Source organism: Pezoporus wallicus, unplaced genomic scaffold, assembly GCF_028554395.1.
Source record: "Pezoporus wallicus isolate ANWC-B61680 ecotype Strahan unplaced genomic scaffold, APGP_CSIRO_Pwel_v1 contig_7206, whole genome shotgun sequence".
Taxonomy (NCBI): Eukaryota; Metazoa; Chordata; class Aves; order Psittaciformes; family Psittacidae; genus Pezoporus; species Pezoporus wallicus.
In genome coordinates this window covers 90,379-108,463 of record NW_026635080.1, presented here as the reverse complement: position 1 = coordinate 108,463, position 18,085 = coordinate 90,379, and the positions used below count along the sequence as shown (strand labels likewise).

General features: G+C 39.9%; 1 protein-coding gene across 2 annotated transcripts in view; it reads right to left on the bottom strand.

Moving 5' to 3' along the window:
- Window positions 1–12,385, bottom strand: part of LOC130595059 (alpha-mannosidase 2-like) — a 48,269-nt gene extending 35,884 nt beyond the window's left edge. For both annotated transcript variants that reach the window (XM_057401425.1, XM_057401429.1), the window contains exons 1-2: window positions 11,931–12,385; window positions 1,316–1,576 (exon numbers count right to left, since the gene is read on the bottom strand). In XM_057401425.1, the coding sequence (XP_057257408.1) occupies window positions 1,316–1,576; window positions 11,931–12,065 (396 nt within the window). In that variant the 5' untranslated portion in view covers window positions 12,066–12,385. The remainder of the gene's footprint in view (window positions 1–1,315; window positions 1,577–11,930) is intronic.
- Window positions 12,386–18,085: the final 5,700 nt, after the last annotated feature.

The window sequence follows — 18,085 nt, the reverse complement described above, 5'->3', positions numbered from 1 at the left end:
TCGTAACAGGTTAACATGCCCAAGAATTTAAGCCAACACATTTCCCCAAAATTCATAATTCATGTTTACTCTAACTTATTTCTAATGCACCTAGAAAAGCACATAACTTAATATGGTACCAGACTGTATAAAGAATACCTGTTAACAATACAGTAATTTGAAAACACACAATCATAGTTTCACATGCGTTAACTTTCTATCACAGAAGTCTTAATGTATATTAGAAACATGGACAAAAAAGGCCTACTTTCTCTTTAAGATCTGTTAAGGAGGTGCCTATCCCTGAGGAGCTAAAGGCACTATGAATGATACATCAGAGGTTACAATTGCTCTAATGTGTGCAGTTACTCAGCTCGAGTCCACTGTCTTTCTCCTGCAATAGAAATACCTGCATTTCTAGAATGAGAAAGCTGGAATACAAAATCTAATCTTTGCTTTAGAGTACTATGAATATTTATAGTACTCCCACAGAACTCCCCAAAACAGTACAGATCACAAACTTCAGATCATATTCTCAGTGCTCCTGAAATACTCCATTTAAAACTGAGTATGTAAGAGTCCATAAACTTGCAAGCATCACCAGAACGCAAAATAAACTCAACTTGAAGTGTCTGACTTTAAAATCTTCAACCTCTCCAGTTCATGCCAACCAGTTAACATGGTATATGTTCCTCCTTTCTTACCAAAGTGCCTATACAAACAGCAGACACACAAGAATGCTCAAATACAGAAAAGGCATTCAAAAGGGAACACAGTACCTGAGATTTTTTAAAAAAATTATTCTTGAACATTCTATAGCTCCCCATCAAGACCCATCTACACACATATGCCTAGTAAAACCTATTTAAATCAAGGCCATCCACTATTTCCAGTTTATCTGTCATCAATTACGGAACAATCTGGGGAAACTGAAGGAGACTTTTAAATTGTTTCCAAAGAACTTCTGACAGTACTGGACAATAATCTGAGTATAAATAATCACTGCTTTCTTAGGAGTTTTTTTGTTGTGGATTTTTGGTTGTTTGGGGGGGGGGGGGGGTGGGTGGTTTTTTTTGGTGGTTTTTTTTTCCTCAAGAACTACTTTCTGGAACATTGGGTCTTCATAATCACTACTCAATTTCTAGACAGTTTAAAAAACTTAAAAAGGAACAGTTTCAAAACACCTTTTAAACACAACAGTCACCTGAACAATTATATTAAGTCTTAGATTAGGAACTCAGTACCAAGCTTTTACTGGTAATCAGACGTTTTCAGAATTAAAAAGTAATGACACTGAGGACTTCAGCAGAAGACGAGAGAATGACATACTGCTTACCTGTACACCTGAACCATGACTTCCACTTTTTGAAGCAAACAAACAATCCTCAGAATCAACTGCAAGCAAAACTGAAGCAGAAGGAAAGAGCTCAGAGACAGATCCTTGACTGAAGTTTATAGCCTCTGGATTTTTTTGCCCATCCTTTACTGATTCACTCAGATTGATCACAGAATCTCGTATGTTTGAAATAATCTCATTATTTTCTGCCAACAGGCGTTCTAAGTGATCTATTTTTTCTTGCAATATTGAAAGCTGACCCTGTAAAAAAAAAAAAAAAAAAACATACACAGTAAAGTTTAATTATTTCTCAGACCAATTCATGATAGAACTAAAAGAATATAGTAAGATGATCACACAGAAAGACAAATCTTTATTTTATGTAAAGACAAACTAATCAAAAATTGAGCCAACATATGAAACCTCTTCCCTTGAGAATATAGGAAAACAGCAGAAGTTGTATCTCCACTATGAACTCCAAATTGCAGCACAATATTTAATCACTGATACAAAGATAATCATAAAAGGTCATGCTGTTTCAAGTAGCAATTATGCAACCTTTTTCATATCTTTTACAGATTTGCAAAAAAATGATCATTTATCATCACATCAAAACATCAAAGAGAACGCCATTTTTTAGGAGGAAGTCACATCATGATGGGATTAACAGGATGAATAAATTTTTTTTTCCTGTACATGTAGAATAGTACCTCAATAAATACTGAGCTTCTTATTCTCAGTGAAATTCAGAGAGAAATTGGAGGTAAATTACTGGAGGTAAAATATGCCTTAATAGCCTTGCCATACTAATAATCTGTAAAACTGCACTACTACAAACAGATAGTCCTGTAAAAGACAGCTCAAACTAATAGCACTTTCAGTCAGAAGGTCATATTCAGCTGCCAAACAACAGGATTTTGTAAGATGATTCTAGTGTGCACTGCAAGAGGAAGGATACAGAATAACATCAGTGTGAACTGAAAGAAGTCATCCTATCTCCCAAAGTAACTTACAAGGAGAGACAGATATTACAAAGCAATTTAATAGCATCTAATCACAGTATTGTTAGAATACTGGAAGGAGCATAGCAGAATAAGATGCCTGGAAATGCTACTACCCTCTCATGTACTAGCCACTCCTTCAAAATTATTTGAGGTATGCTTTTTTCTAGAAATGAATGTGTTAGTTCTTGCAGAATCACTAAGGCCAGATTATTTAACACAGCTTTAGGGATATTTCATCTTAACAGTAATTTACTTCTTTCCTCAGAAAGACTTCAACCTAACAATAAGAGAAGATAGATAACAAAAAAACAGCTACTTCCTATTATTAAAGTTGTGGTCAGACCCCAAAATATACAATATACAATTAAAATTTTTCTTCGGAAGTTGTCACTACAACAAAACCCACTGTGGATTCAGGCGTTTACATTTTACCCATTACATTCAACACAACTAACTGAATTCAGTAGACACCTACTCTGTGAGCTACGATTTTAATTACAAGTAAAAAACTTTTTCCTGGCACCAATGCTTAATTTTTTTAAGTAATACAGAATAATATTAGAAACAATATCTGTACACAACGATTTTTTCCCCTTTAACAATAATTCACTTGACAGCTTTGCATTTCCCTTTTAAGGGACAAACTGCTTTCCTCAAATACCAAGTTAATTCCAACTTTTGTAGTTAGGCTGTAGTTTGCAAAGGATTAAGCCTCCTTTCTAAATTGTGATGTGCACTTTTCTCTAAATTCTGTTCAATTCCAGAAGTCCATGGGAATGAAAAACAAAATACTCTTTACCAAGACACATAAAATAGCCTTTAGGAGAACCTTTTTGATTCTACTAAATCGTCATCCCTGTAATTCTATCTTTATGGGAGCTCTTTATAATTCTTCAAAAGATATGTTTTAGTATTTTTTTAAGCTGTTGGTAAGTTAAACCCCTCATTTTCTGCTCTGTGTAAAATGCTAACCCACTGCTTTGGGGTTTTTTCTTAGATTGATACATCCTGAAAACAGTAACAGGTTTTAAAATACAACACATACAAACAGCTATGGCTTTCCAAAAGACATTAATATATTTTGACAACAAAACCAGGTTAAGCTAACTGAGACACAGAGCCAACATCCTAGAATCGCAATATCTTGAAGACAAATACTAGAAACTTATCAAATAGATCAACTGAAAACAAAAGGAAACAAATATGCAGACGATGGGATGCTAGAAAGAAAAAAACCTGTCGTCCCATGCCCCCTGGTGGCACAAAAAAAAACAACCAATCAGACTGAAATCTTCCATTAAAGATAGCATATACATTTGTGTAAAATTAGTATTTTCTCTTTCAATGTCTGTGACATTTAAAAAAAAAAAATGTTTCTCTACTCCAAAAACTAAACAGCCTACTATGTTACTCACTCTAAAAATAACATATATAAACTAATACTGATTGGGGCTTTTCAGGCTGTTCAATATAGAGGCTCTGACCTTTAGATTCCTATGAAGCTGAAGTATAGTTGCCATCTATACAAATTATTATCTGCTTCACCGCACATGACTACAGTTCACCAAAGTTACCAAGTGTGTATGTGGCTTAAACATTGTTCATACTCATAAGAACATGTGAGGCACACTGTCCAATTAAGTACATCTTAGTCTAAACAATCATCATTAAATGATGCTCTGTTAATCTGCATACTTGTTTTAAGGTAAAGAAATGCAATGTAAAGTTATATGAATCACCAATTAACAAATTTAGAACAGTTTTGGTATAAAACCTTTTTCTTTCATTTTGCAGTGCCTTTTTATATGTTGACAAGAGTGTGCACAAAAGAATTTTATTAAAAAGAAAAGCAACATTGCTGTTACTTCACAGAAAAGGAACTATTTCTATAGGAACTGCAAAATACTGACAAATCCAACAGTATCAAAAGTAGCTACAGCTGCATTGGTAGAAGAATGGCATCACATGAGCAGTGCATCTGTTCACCATCCCCATGGTTACATAGGGTTGGACTTAACAAATAAAATCTTCCCATGCGAAGATCAGCAGACCCTCTTCCCATCTGGATTTGGAGCAAAAACTGTCCATACCTGCTAGCTGTACTGAGCATCCTGCCACTACCACATGAACCAGCTACATAGTTTCTTACGTTTCAGTCAGTCTGAACCCTTCAGCAGTTTTCATGCCCCAAATACTCCAAAGCCGCCTGCTTTCCCACTGCCCTCTGCCTGTCCTCTGCTTCCAACACCAGTCTGATCTGTAGCAAGGGCTCTCTCTGAATATTCACTCATTCCCTTAATATCGTCACTTTCAACAGACCACTACTGATCACCAGGAAAAAGACAGCTAGCTCAAATAATCAAAGTGGGAGTATGACAGGCCCCCAGACGAAGAAATCTCATGGAAACAGGCAGAAGAGAGAAACCCACATTACAGACTTATGAGGTTCAGTCACCTGGAACTCGATTATTTGCATCCAGACTCAGCCAGCAACCACCAAGTTCAAAACCAGCCAGAGCCTAGCCTCCTTCTCACCTACATGATAAGCAGGTGTTCTGCATACGAGGCTCTCGTGCACCAGTGAGCTGTGATCAAGAAAGCAGAGTACAACAATGAAGAGTACTCCAGGGAATGTGAAACTTAGGTCAAGATCATTGCCTACAGTTACTGCAGTAAGCAGTGAGGAAACTGGACTCAAAAAGTCTTATTTTCTGTCTGTACTGAATGGTGGTCATCTTAGTAATTTTTCTGCACCTGTGTTGTCAATAACTATTTCCAGGTATATCTTCACAAATCACATACTAACTTCACTAAAATCCTGAGACAAACCTCTAAAAAGATGACAACATACTAAGACAGTAAGAACAGAAAGCATTCCCTTTGTTCACTGTTAAAGCACTGTATAGTGAACAGAACCTATTAAATGTAGAATTAAATGGTCACCTGCTGTTCAGAAAAAGCAAGCAGATAAAAGTTAAAAACACAACATGATGTTGCATCAAAGCTTAATATCTAAACACACTCTATCAGCATGTATTTACATTGCAAGGTAGGACATAGAACAAAAAGTCAAGCACACAATGCACCAGTCAAAAGGACAAGTCAAGGTTTAAAGCCTTTATTAATCTGGGCAGAAGGTTTATGTGCATTTGTGATGATGAAGATTACATAAGTCACCTTGTCAAAAACTTCCTACCTTTAAGGTACCATTCAAAACTAGCTCACTTTATGAAAACACTGGAATTCTTCTGAATTAGCTGAACTACAAAAGTCTGGTCTCTTAAAACATAAGGAAGCTCTATTACAAAGATGGAGTAGCCTAAGAAGCCAATTCTAAGATGCCAATGGAGCTTCCACATTCTGTTTTACCAGAGGCAGGAAAAATGGGAATGTTTAATGTACTGTTATCCTAGCTTTAAGCTACATGTAATTTACAGACGTAAGTATAAGGCATGCTTTTAGGGACTGATTTGACACCACAATCAGTGATCTGAAGGCAAAGAGAAAGGAAAGGGAGATGGAGACAAAACTAGAAATACTCCCTGTTCAAAGTCAATTAATCTGAAAAACATCCACTACTTCTCTGGCTGACATGTTCAGGCTCATTTCCTTTTGATTCCCTTACCTGCCTTGTACTGAATCTTTATTTAAATGGCTAGCAGTACAAAGCTGAAGCATGGCTTACATGGCATTAGGATTACGAGCATTCTGCTAGTATTTAGTTTTACCTGAACAAGTCAAAATTTGAAATAACAAAATCATGTGTCAGACACAGAAAAGGTCAAGTAAGAGCAAACTAGGAAACCTCTCTACATTTAGTTTACATAGTTTGAGGCATGGACTATAGGTAGCAGGAGGAAGTGCTCATTTACAGGTAGAGTTACTACTTCTCCGAAAAACACATGTTGCTCAACATTTTGCCTCAGATTTAAAGCGCAAAAGCAGGAGGGGTTATTAGCTTCTGCCTGACTGCTGCTTAGCCAAAACTTTGCACAAAATGTGCAAGTAACAAAGGCAGATACACTCTGTGAACATTAGAAAGTACAAAGAATTGTTACTGACCTGTAATTATGTTCACAGACAGTTCCTCCTCCCTTCCAATGTACAAGAAGTTCAGCAGAAGAAATTCTAAACTTTCATTAGCTTGCACTCAAAATCATTCTTGTGACAGTCAAAGGCTTTTCAGTTGTGAACAGACTGTTATTGTTAATAGGGTTTTGTTTGGCTGGGTTTTTTTAAATAAGTCAACGTGTTTCAAAACCAGGAAAATTATGATTCTGTCTGTGGATTTCTTCTCTCAACATTCAACCTTCTGTGCTGTAAAATTCTCAAAAATGTTACTAAAACTCACTGAGTCCACAATTTTTCGGTTATCAGAAGTCAGAAAATTACAACTTAAAACTTACATACAACCTTAACTGTCACTACTCACATTTTAGAGTAAAATACACATTCCTAAATACTGGATCATGCTGCTTCCAGTACTTCTGCAGAAGAGAAGTCTTTCACCTTCTTATATCTGAAAGCTCCCAAACACACTCATAAAGCTACACCCATTACCAAGAATACGCCGCAACAAAATGTGTACATGTAAGCCACTGATTGCAGCTACTTCACTACAGCAAGGCACCTAGCTGGAAAGTGTGTTTACACTGTATCAGGAGCTATTTCAAAACAGGAAGTCAACAGACTCACTGACACTGGAGGGAGCCAAGGTCTGCACTACACAGAATTGGGGCATGGTAATTACCAACCATGAGCTGATTCGCTGCAGTTACAGGCACCTAATGGAGACTCAGGGCTGACTGCAAATAGTGCTTCCATACAGTAGGGGAAGTAGTACCTCAGAAGTACTCCAGAGTCAAGTTCACAAGGTGCCTTTGTTCAACACACAGATTCAGAGAACTGCTGGTGTTTCTGCCACACATTTGGTCCCAATAGCCTACTGTTACTGCTCCATGCTACCATAATTCATACTTTGATCAGGTGGCACTACTATCAAATTACTGGCAAGCTCAGATGAAACAACACTCCATACTGCAACAATCTCCACGTGTAACATTCGTGCAGAAGTATTTGATGCATTATGTAGATGCCTTGAAAGCATGAATCCAGTAAAGAAGCCTTAGCCATACCACATACAGCCAGGCCAATTAATGTTTTCCTTGAAAGACACCGGAAACAAAAGAACAAGCCAGCTGCTTTTAGAAGAATTGTACCTGATCACCTCTCCTCAATGTAATGCAACTAGTGAGCCCATTAAAGCAGGTAATGAGAAGATTCATGTAATAATGATGGTCAAAGGCAGGGAGGGGAGGGGGAGTAGAATGAGAACGAGAGATCTTATTCAAGAAACAGTTGTTTAGAAAAAAACTGTAAGGATGAAAGTTTGCACTTTGCCTTTTAATACAGTTTGAGTGAAAGACCAAAGATAAAAAGGAGCAATCACTTGGTGCCATTCAAGTTATCAACCAGAACCATGGCAGACTTGAGTTTATAAAATGTAATTCTAGAAATAACCTTGCACATACGTCCCCTAAAAGGTAAACCAAGCCACACGAAAGTGGCTAGAGGAAAGAGCGCATGTCCAAAGCATCACCTATCAGGTAGTGACAGACAATGCCATATTGTGTTACTGTTTTGCCTTGCTGAGGCATAAAATTCACTAAAAAATGAACTCTCTACACAAAGGCCATAGAGTTCTGAAGCAAGATGCTATTACAAATTAATCCTCCACATATTTTTTTTAATTGGATTTTTAATGTTTACCATGCATACTTACATGTGAAGCTAGCACAATTTAGAACTGAGAGAAATATTCCACAAGTTTCTGTCATTGAACAGGTTTTATGAATCTATTATAGGTCAATGCAAAATTAGTTGAGAAAAGCTGTGTTAGGCTAATTATTTTCCCCCCCATCTGGGTCCAAAATACAGCATAGACTGATATGGGCTTATTAGTATTTGTATTCATCTGTATGCAGTAATACAGGTTCTTCAAGGCCAGCTGCATATGGACTTATTCTATTTTAGACTTGATATGAAAGTAGCTCTCAATTACTAGTTATCAATTTAGCCCACAAACCACTTGCACCCAACACCTGCTGCACAAGAGATTGCATAGGACTCACCACCACTCTTGAACCTCCCTCTGCTCTGCAGTCACCCAAGATTTCTCTGAGAATTCAGTGTTATTACTGACAAAATCAATATACTCAGCCATTTTCCACTATATTCCACTAGAAGACTCTTACACAACTGACACTAGTAAAATAATAATTTAAAAATGGACTCAAGGTTATTCCTCCACCTCAAGCTTGCCCCTGTGCAATGTCGTAACATTGTTCCTAGGCTGAAACAGGACACTGGAATACACTGTACCCGAGACTTGTCCTGAGACAGAAGCATCCTACGGCTAGGAACAGGCTCAGAGAGAAAGACAGAGCTTGTGATATGGCCATGGTAAGAATAATATACACCTGACAACCAAGCAGGATCCGTAAAGATACAGGCAGGAATTACAGAGAAGAGGCCAGTAAGTCTTGATCTCCATGAATTTACGGGTACCTAATCTTCCCCAAATTAACAGAGATTTCAGTTCTATTGCAACATACAGATCTTCTAATATGATGATTTAAATGCACCACCAGTTGACAGCAAAGCTATAAATCACCTCAGCTCAAGCTCTGCTACAGCTGCTACAATGCTACCTTACCATGGACAGGTGTGGATAACATTCACCATAAAACTGATTACTGCTGGCAGCTTTGGCAAACTCAACACCTATAAAGACACAATGTCCCCATTGCCCCACCTGCGGTGGCATCTGCTAACAAGTGCTGTTTAGCAGAGCTATGAAAGGCATTTATTTACAAGTATTTGGTTAAAGTACATTAAGGGTTTTGCCCATGGATATTCACCTGTCTTGGGAAGGAGATCTTGTCCAAAAATCATTTCTGCAAGAAATTTCTGCTGGCACCTTGAACAGCACCACCCAAACTCTCAAACCAGAATGCAAGCTCCAGAAAGACAACTCCTGACTATACTGACAGATAAGCCTGGAATCTGATGCAATCTATCCCAAGACCATGCAAAGAGAAGTTGTTGTCTAGAAGAAAAAGTGGAAGTGAAAGCGAAGCATCAGTCCTGATCATTTATCTTACTACTGGTATTAGGTACAATGGCACTTTAGGTGAATGCAGACCAGCAGGCACTGTAAGCTGAAAAATTCCAACACTAATGCTAGCAGAAATAAACAAGAATCCTAGATCGATAAATGCTTGCAAATTAAACAGAGACTGTTTCCAGTGGTACCCACTTCTTTCCTCTGAGCTTAGCTGAAGCCGCACAGGTCAGGAAGACACTAATCGATATGCAACTTTCAAGACATGAAAAGTGACATATGCTGTTACCAGAACAACACAGAGGAACCAAAAAGCTGAAAAATTAGCACACTATCAGAACAGAAAGAGCTATGAAGTGAATCAATGAAAAAAAACGTGAAAAAGTCTCAATTTCTTTTTCTAAGCAAAAAATGTTTTGACTTTTGTCATCAGGAAACAGAATGCCTTCTTTACAGACAGATCATCTACTGCTGCCATAGTTTATCACAAACAAAAACACCTTGAAGTTTCTACATCTGTAACTAGCTGTTTCACCGAGTGTAGTGGCAACATTACACTGACACAATGTCACTGAGGTAGGATTAAAGCTGTTTCTTTTCAAAATTTTGGTGGCTTCTATTCCACAGTTCATCTTTTGCATTTGCTCGAAACTGATGTTATGTAACAGGGCTCCCAAAGCATTTGCTAGGCGTCAGAGGTTTCCAGTTGTAACAAAGTGGAAAAAATTTCTAACCTATGGGCAGCAAAAGGAAGTGACAAAAATCACATCAATTTCACCTGTAACTTACTCAAAGAATAAAGCAGTAAAGAAGGAAAAGGTAACTGTTCACCCAATAAGGAAGGACCAAAACAACGATAAGCAGAAAATTCTCCAGTGAGAGTCAGCAACCTCAAAAAAATTTATATATGGAAAAGGCAAAAAGAGCAAACACTGACAGACTGTTCCAGAACACTGAGGGGAGGAAAGAGGATGGAAGGAGAAATTACCATCTCTAGCTGATCAGATCACATAGGAGGAAAAGGTGCAACAACAGATTAAGGTACTAAACCCTTGGTCACTAGGGATAAAACCATGTTACACAGCAGAGCAGTGTTACACTGAGGACACAAACAGAATTTCAACTGCAGACACTGAGAGTAGAAGACAAAACATGTCTAATAAATCTTCCCTGTTCACACAAGTATTTCAAATCAAAATCGAACATTAAAAAAAAAAAAAACACAACAAAATGCAAAACCAAAAACAAATTCACACACACCAAAAAAAAAAAAAAAAACAAACAAACAAAAAAGAACGCTTACCCACGTATCGCTTTCCTGTTCTGTACTTCACCTGGATTAAGCTCAACTGGTGGCATAATGACACAGGAAGTAATTTCCTCAAATAAGATACTGCCCATATCACCAAAGCTGCACTTAGCTGTTATGCGCGTAACACATGCCACTACCCTTCTGCTGGAGCGACATACTGAACAGGCACAGTTGCTGCCAGCAGCCTTGTCTTGCTTTCTTCTTCTGCGCTTGTTTCCCATTGTCTTAGTTCCTGCAAAAACTAGTGGCTAACCTCTGAACTGTAACTTGAAGGAATAAAGGCAAAACAGATCTGCATTCTTTCTTTACATTTAAGCAAGGTTTTAATCTTTACTGTTAACAAAAGAATATAAAATATTACTTTTGATTTAAACGAAAAAAAATAGTGATTCTATCAGAGAGATCACTGTGACTTTTAATGTCAGACTTTTGAGTTCTTTCATTTACCTGAAGTCTCACTGCTGTACTAAAGACAGTTTCATTTGTTTTGTTTCCCCAAAAATAACCACAGTGCAAGCACAGATAAGCCATTTTACTTCCTATAATTCTGTGTGTGTGGTCTATTACTATAAGAAAACAAAGCTATTTATACACAGCAGAATTCTGCTCTTCTGCACAGCATACCATGTGCTCTCGGAACTACTTTATTTTCACTGTGGTTGAACATTCCTTATTAGCACACTACCATGATACACAGCATTTAAATTTCTCTCCCACACACAGATGACGGAAAGGGAAAAACTAAAGAACTCCTTCGTTTAACCATAGGGTGATGTCAGGTATCAACCAGTTACGGTCCCAAAGCAAGGCTTAACAAAAGGGAACGCCGCAACATAAAGTCAGCGTTCCTCCAAGTCTACCTGTTGATGCCACCGTTGAGGTCTGCCCTCGAACTCCCCGTCAGTTCCCACCCGACCTCGGCACCGTCAAGCCCCGCTCTCCCGCTCCGCTCCTGCGCCGGAATCCCCGCCAGCCCCTCGCTCGAGGCCCCGCGCCCGGGTCAAGCCGGGCCATTCAGGCGGCAGCGCCGCCCAGAGGCGGCACCGCTCGCCCACCGCCCCACAGGCCCAGCAGCCCTGGCACACCCCCCCCCCGGCAGCACCGCGCCGAAGAGGGGGGTGGGCGCCCGCGGCGGCACTGCCGCCCTCCCCTCCGCCATCAGCACGCCCTGCTCACCTTGGGGAAGGTGCCCTCCCGCCGCGGGCTCTTCGGGTGGTCGAAGTGGCCGCGGTCCAGCATCAGGTAGAGGGAGAAGATCACCACGCAGAAAACTGCGCTGCCGAACACCGTGAACTGCCGGCTCAGCTTCATCGGCACGGCCGCCCGCCCGACCCAGCTGCTCCCGGGCCACAGTCGCCGCTCCGCGCTCGAGGGTTGGAAGGGGGGGAGAAGGGGGTGGAACTTCTCCCGCTGCGGCGGCCCACGGCACGGAGTGGCCCCGAGTCTTCTCCGGAGAAGTGCGAGAAGTTGCCCCCACCGCCCCGCCGACACCTCGCCGCCGCGCCGAGAGACGAGCACAGAGTTTCCGGCGGCGGATCAGGTTCGCGGGTAGGCTGACGCCCAGCAGGGAAGTGGCGGCGACAAGAGGCAGCAGCGCTGTGGGGCCGACCGAGCACCTCGGCTCCCGGCTTCCTTCTTGCTCCTCGTTCTCCTCCCGCGGCTGCCCCACCCGCGCACACGCTGCTGCCGCCCCTGATGCACCGCGGGCCGCTAGAGCGCCCAACAAGCCTCCCCGCGCCACTGCCGGGCCCGCCGCCGACTGGACCGCCGTGCCCCGCGCCCGGGCTCAGGGGCGGTGCCTAGCGCGTGTCATTGGCGCCCAGCCCCGCCTTACCCTCTTCCTCCCCAAAGGGACCGCGCCGCCGCAGTGTTCTAAGGGGAGCGCGGTCGCCGCTGTGGTCGCCTCCGGGACCAGCAGCATCTTCCTGCGGCGAGGAGCGGCCTGCTGTCCAGAGGTGCCGCGTAGCGGTCTCCCCGAGATTGCCGCCGCTCCGCCTGGGGGCGGTGTGTGGCAGCCTGCGCCGGGAAACACGAGGCGGCTCGGGGGGGAGGTGAGAGGGCTGAGGTGGCCCTCCGCCGGCCTTCCCTGCCCTTGCCGTTTCCTGCGGCGGAGTGGGGAGAGGAGACGGGAGGTGTGAAGAGACCACCGGCCCCGAGTGAGGCCCAGCGTCCCCGTGGCGTGTGGCAAAGAGCCGTTGCACCAGCCCTGTGTCTCCGCTAACAGCATCAGATGCAGTGGCTGGCTGCTGTCAGGCCCCAGCTTGGGTCTAGCTGTTCTGTGTCCAAACAAATCATAGGCTTTGCAAGAAGCACCGAGCGTGCCCGCAGGAGTGAGTCATGGCTGTAGCAGGCTGGCAGAGGTCCTGCCATTTGGTCTGCCTCACACTCCACAGCAATTTAGCCCCTTCTAGTTTTCAGAGGTTGAATCTGCCCAGGTTTGAAAACGGTCATGCCATGATATCTTACTTCAGATGCATTGACTACTACTGTGAGCACGCTGAACGTATCTTTTACCACTGTTGGTGTGCTTTCTTAAAGCGTGTCATTGAGACACACCCCTGCGACTTGAAGTCAGGATGTATGTGTTAGCATCACTACTTTCTTTTCTCCTCACATGAAATCCCCCAAAAAGTCGGTAAGACTGTAATAACACAGGAAAATTCGGCCCATGAAGTACAGTAGACTGTTGCAGGAGCCAAGATCATTGCAAAGATTTTCCATCTTTGGACCTTTTCCCAGTATCTTGCAGAACCTGCTCGTTCCAGTATCTTACAGAGCCTACTTGAGGTCTTGATTATTTGTAACTTCTCCCTCCATTTCTCCCACTGGGCAAAAACTTCCGCATGTCTAATTCTGGCTTGGAAAGGTGGTGCAGGACTCCTGCAGTTTCTGGGGATGGACGTTAGGAGCTACTATGGAGGGCATTGCTGACAGCTGAGAAACCACCTCTCATCCATGGTGCGCTGCTGTACATACTGACTGCCTCTAATTCATTTTTTTAACACAGGGGAATGAGAAAGAGCAGTTGAAAAATCATCTGAGCAGTGGGGACTATACAGGAAGTAACCTGGGGAAGAACAAAAAAATGGGGGCTGGTGTAGGAGCAGAAAGGGACTGTCAACCAGCAAAAGCTAGGAATAAAACATGAAGTAGGTTAGGGTAAAGAATGCCAACACTTGGTGCAAGGCAAAATACAGGAAAGATGCAGATGGCCCTGTACAGAATCTAGGGTAAAACCCAGGAGTTTTAAAACTTGGCATTACAGTGCTGTTCAGCAAAAAGCTGCACACTCAAGGATCTCACCATTTCATATTTACTCTATTCCCCCTCTAGTGGCTGATTCCCACAGAAAATGCAATGCTTCTTACACCATTTGTTCTGTTAATGTAGTTAATTTGTTCTGTTAATGTGAATCAAAAAATCCAGATTTGCCATAATCTACATAAGATGTAATTTCCAAATTTCTTTTTCTTAAGGGGGAAATTATGTTTAAATCTACAATAAACTAACACTTAGATTATAAAAAAAGGCTTCAGGATTTGGGATACGTATTATTAAGGTTGATTCTTAAAGCCTTTGTTCTTTCTTTTTTTTTTTTCATGGAATATTTGGTTGATTCATTGAACAGAGTAGTAGGGTGCCTGGAGGGAAAAAACAGGACTATGAACAAACCAGTCCTCTGCAGACCTTCTGTCTTGCTTCTTAAAAAAAGTCAAAAACTGATGGATGAGGCAAGTACCATAGAGAGACAGTAGTGGTCAGGTGGCTAGGAGAACAAATGTTGCCACAGACCATCAGACCCTGTTCTCCTTGCTGTTAGAGGGTTTCTGGGTGATACTAAGTCATTCACTGAAATACCTGCAGAAAGCCGAAATGAATTTTTTGCTTTCTGGGCTCCTTCTCAAGACACATGTGATTTAACTTGCAGAAATATGCAGAACTGGTATTTGCAACTGAGGCCAATGAAAGCAATGAGCTTAGACCTTCCCTCACAAGGATCCTTTACACAAAAAAACTGTACTGTTTGTAATTAATAAACTAATTTCTTAGAACATCATTGAACTGTAAGGAAATTAACTGTTCTTCTGTTGGTTCACTGTTTCAGTGGTGTATATGGAGTAGCATGAGAGGTCACAACTTAGGATTACAATAAAACTGTATTTTGGATCATAGTAGTTTCAGAATCATAGTAAAGCAGTGAAGAAACCTGGGCCCAAACTCAGAGTGGTATTTGGTCTTGCACTTTAAAGCTGCATCATGATGTGTATTTGTTTGAGGGGGCAAATACAGGTTTCTATAAAACTGTGTCATGATATATATATATATGGACCAATTTGGGTTTTGTAGGCAACATTGTGACATGTTGTTTTCACAGGTTCTGATTGTGTGACTCTTCCTATTATTGTGGTCACAAATTTTTTTTAGGTGACACTTAAGATTAGACAATACCTGTTTAGATACAGGCTTAGTTCTGTTGCATTAGATACATGTAGTACTCTATCTTCTAGGATACACTATAGAAGGTGGACATGGCAAAGTTGCCAACATTTTTTATTGTTATGTGTCAAGAATTTCATTTTGTGATGAATGCAATCTTCTTGTTTTACCTTCAGTATTATGACTATGTTTTTGTTGCCCATTTAGGGTTAGATGGGAACCTGAGTACTGTGGCTGAGACAAACTTATGCAGAAGTGCAGTACCAGATCTGTAGTCATATGAAGAAGTTTCATCTTAAATACAGACATGTCTTAAGCTGAGTAGATTTTCTTTTAGATCTCAGTTTTGGATTTGGGCACTTAAAGTTTGTCTAATCCCTTCCTTAGATGACAAATTATTTTTCTGGATCTAGCCTCTAATAGCAAACAGAGGAAACTAGGTTTTCCATAGTTACTTCCTTAGTGACCAGGCTGCTGTTATCTAAATTACATTTTCTATTACAGACTACAGAAACCTTATCTCTAGCTGTTAAGGAACTGTACAGTCAAGTAAACTCCGTAAGTGAAGGAATCTACCATCCAAACAAGGAAGAAAATACAGAAATATTGTATGGGTCTAATGTTTACCATTTTCCAACTGCATGCTACTCGTAAGAGTGCATAAATATACAATTATTGTTATTAATAATATTGTAAAAAAAAAATCTAAAAATATTTACTGGCAAGGGTTTGTTTCCACACCAGGTCAATGAATGTTAAATAATGAGATTGAGAAATACTATGTCTGTTTTAAAATTTATATAACTTCTATGTACATAAATATGCATTTAGTTCTTAGGGACAAATTATTTTGGTCAGGGTATTGTAAATTTATTGTCATGATATAAAACCATTACTATTGGATTGGACAAGTCATCGATAGTTGCTTATCTGAAAACTGTAACTAGCCTCAGAAATTTTGTAGTGATATAAGAATTTGGCAAACTTTGCAGTTCATCTTCAAGAAACAGGTTTTTCTCATTTTATTCTTGAATTAAATGCTTACACATTAATGTCCCATCTTTTGTAGCAACAGTTGCAATATGAGAAAAGGAGACAGTTTCTTAGGTCCATAACATACGGTATTTGATAGGTAGTTGTATTTGTGAGTATGTTAGAGAGGGGTAGAATATTTTTCATTTGCCTGAGATATTTCTTAATGGAAATGGAACTCAGTGTGTTCCACTGAGTATTGAAAAACAGTTGTGGTTATTCAGAAATTTTTATTTCTTCTGAGGTTCCTTTGTATACTAAGCTTTTTGTGAGTGTTTTTTTAATTATACAAAAATGACTGAGGTAATAGCACATGCATATATACATGATATTAGAATGGGGAGAACTTGCAAGGTATAGTAATTATGAGTAGTACATTTTGATGTACATTCTTATAGGACAAGTTAGAACTACAGGATCCCTTTCACCAAGTGCTGACTGACACCCCCTTACAATCTTTTTCATGAGCCATATGTCTTAAGCTGTGTAAAGGATGTTTGCCTTGAACGTAATTTTTCATAATGGATGGCCTGTTTTCCCACCATCTGTAACAAAGCCCTTTTCTGTTGGAGAACCTTGAACTGAACAGTCTTGCCTTAATCTTAGATTGGCTGGGTCAAAACAGCTGGATTTTGAGAAGCACAACAAATGTTAATTTAATGAGAATGGCATGACAAAAATAAAAAGATATCTTCAGTAGTCTGAAAGTAAGCTGTGACAAGCCACATGTTGTTAACTGGCTGAATGTGTGTAAAAGCACATGAAAGTTTACTGAAATTATTACAGAACAATCATTTCTATAACAAGAAGCACTCAAATCAAAGTTTTGAATAACAAAAAAAAAAAATTGGTGTTGGACAAGCTTGTTTGTTCATGATGCATCTAGCCATTACACAATGCATCAATGTATTTTTACAAAGCAAAAGAATGCTTTCTTTGCTGAATGCTATCAGATACCGGGTTTTTACTTGTACTCATTCATGTCTGTAATTATATGGACATTTTCTAAAAAAAGAACAAAAACACAAGAAAAAATGAACAGTGAATGTTTTATTCTCAAAATAAAAGTTGACTCTTTCAGTGTTCAACACAAAGCAAAGGTACAGCACAGAGAGAAAAGCCTTTATCGTAAGCAATGCAACACTGGCTAAAAGCATAGGCTAAAAGTAAATCATAGGCTGAACTAAGGAAAGGAAATACGAACGTTGTAGAATGAAACATTTGGTGTCATTCCATTCTCAATAAAAACAGTGATCAGAGTTATTATGTAATACTAGAGTTACATCTCATCTCCAAACAAGGTATAGCCAGTTTTCTGCACCTCCAAGCATCCTAAATGTAATAACGCCATCTCTAGGAAGCATAATAGCAAGGCAGTATTTAATCAAAAAATATGGTATTATCCTAGTTATTGTTAGAGTTATTCACAACTGGGAAACCATTCTGGGAAATGTAAATCTTTAAATGCAAACATAGTTTAAGGGGAATAAACTAATGGGTGGAGATAAGGTTCTGCATTAGTAATATCAAAGTAAAAAGCAATGTCTCAGATATGTTGTAAGAAGTCACAGAGTAATATCAGTTTAGATTTTTAATGAACTAGTTTCTAATAAATATTAAAAAGTAAACAGTAATGAAAATGTTCATCAGAGCGACAAATGTTATACTTGTTAAAAAGGCCTGTTACAAGTGTAAAATTAGTACTACTTCAGAAAGTCTGTTTTATGATTATAAGTTTAGTAACAGAAATAAATGTAAACCAAGCTTAGCTTATGTTTTGCTGTGATACATTTCTATAAAATATTACCTTGACTATATGACTTAGCCTCTACAGTACAAAAAATGGGTCAAATATCAGTCAT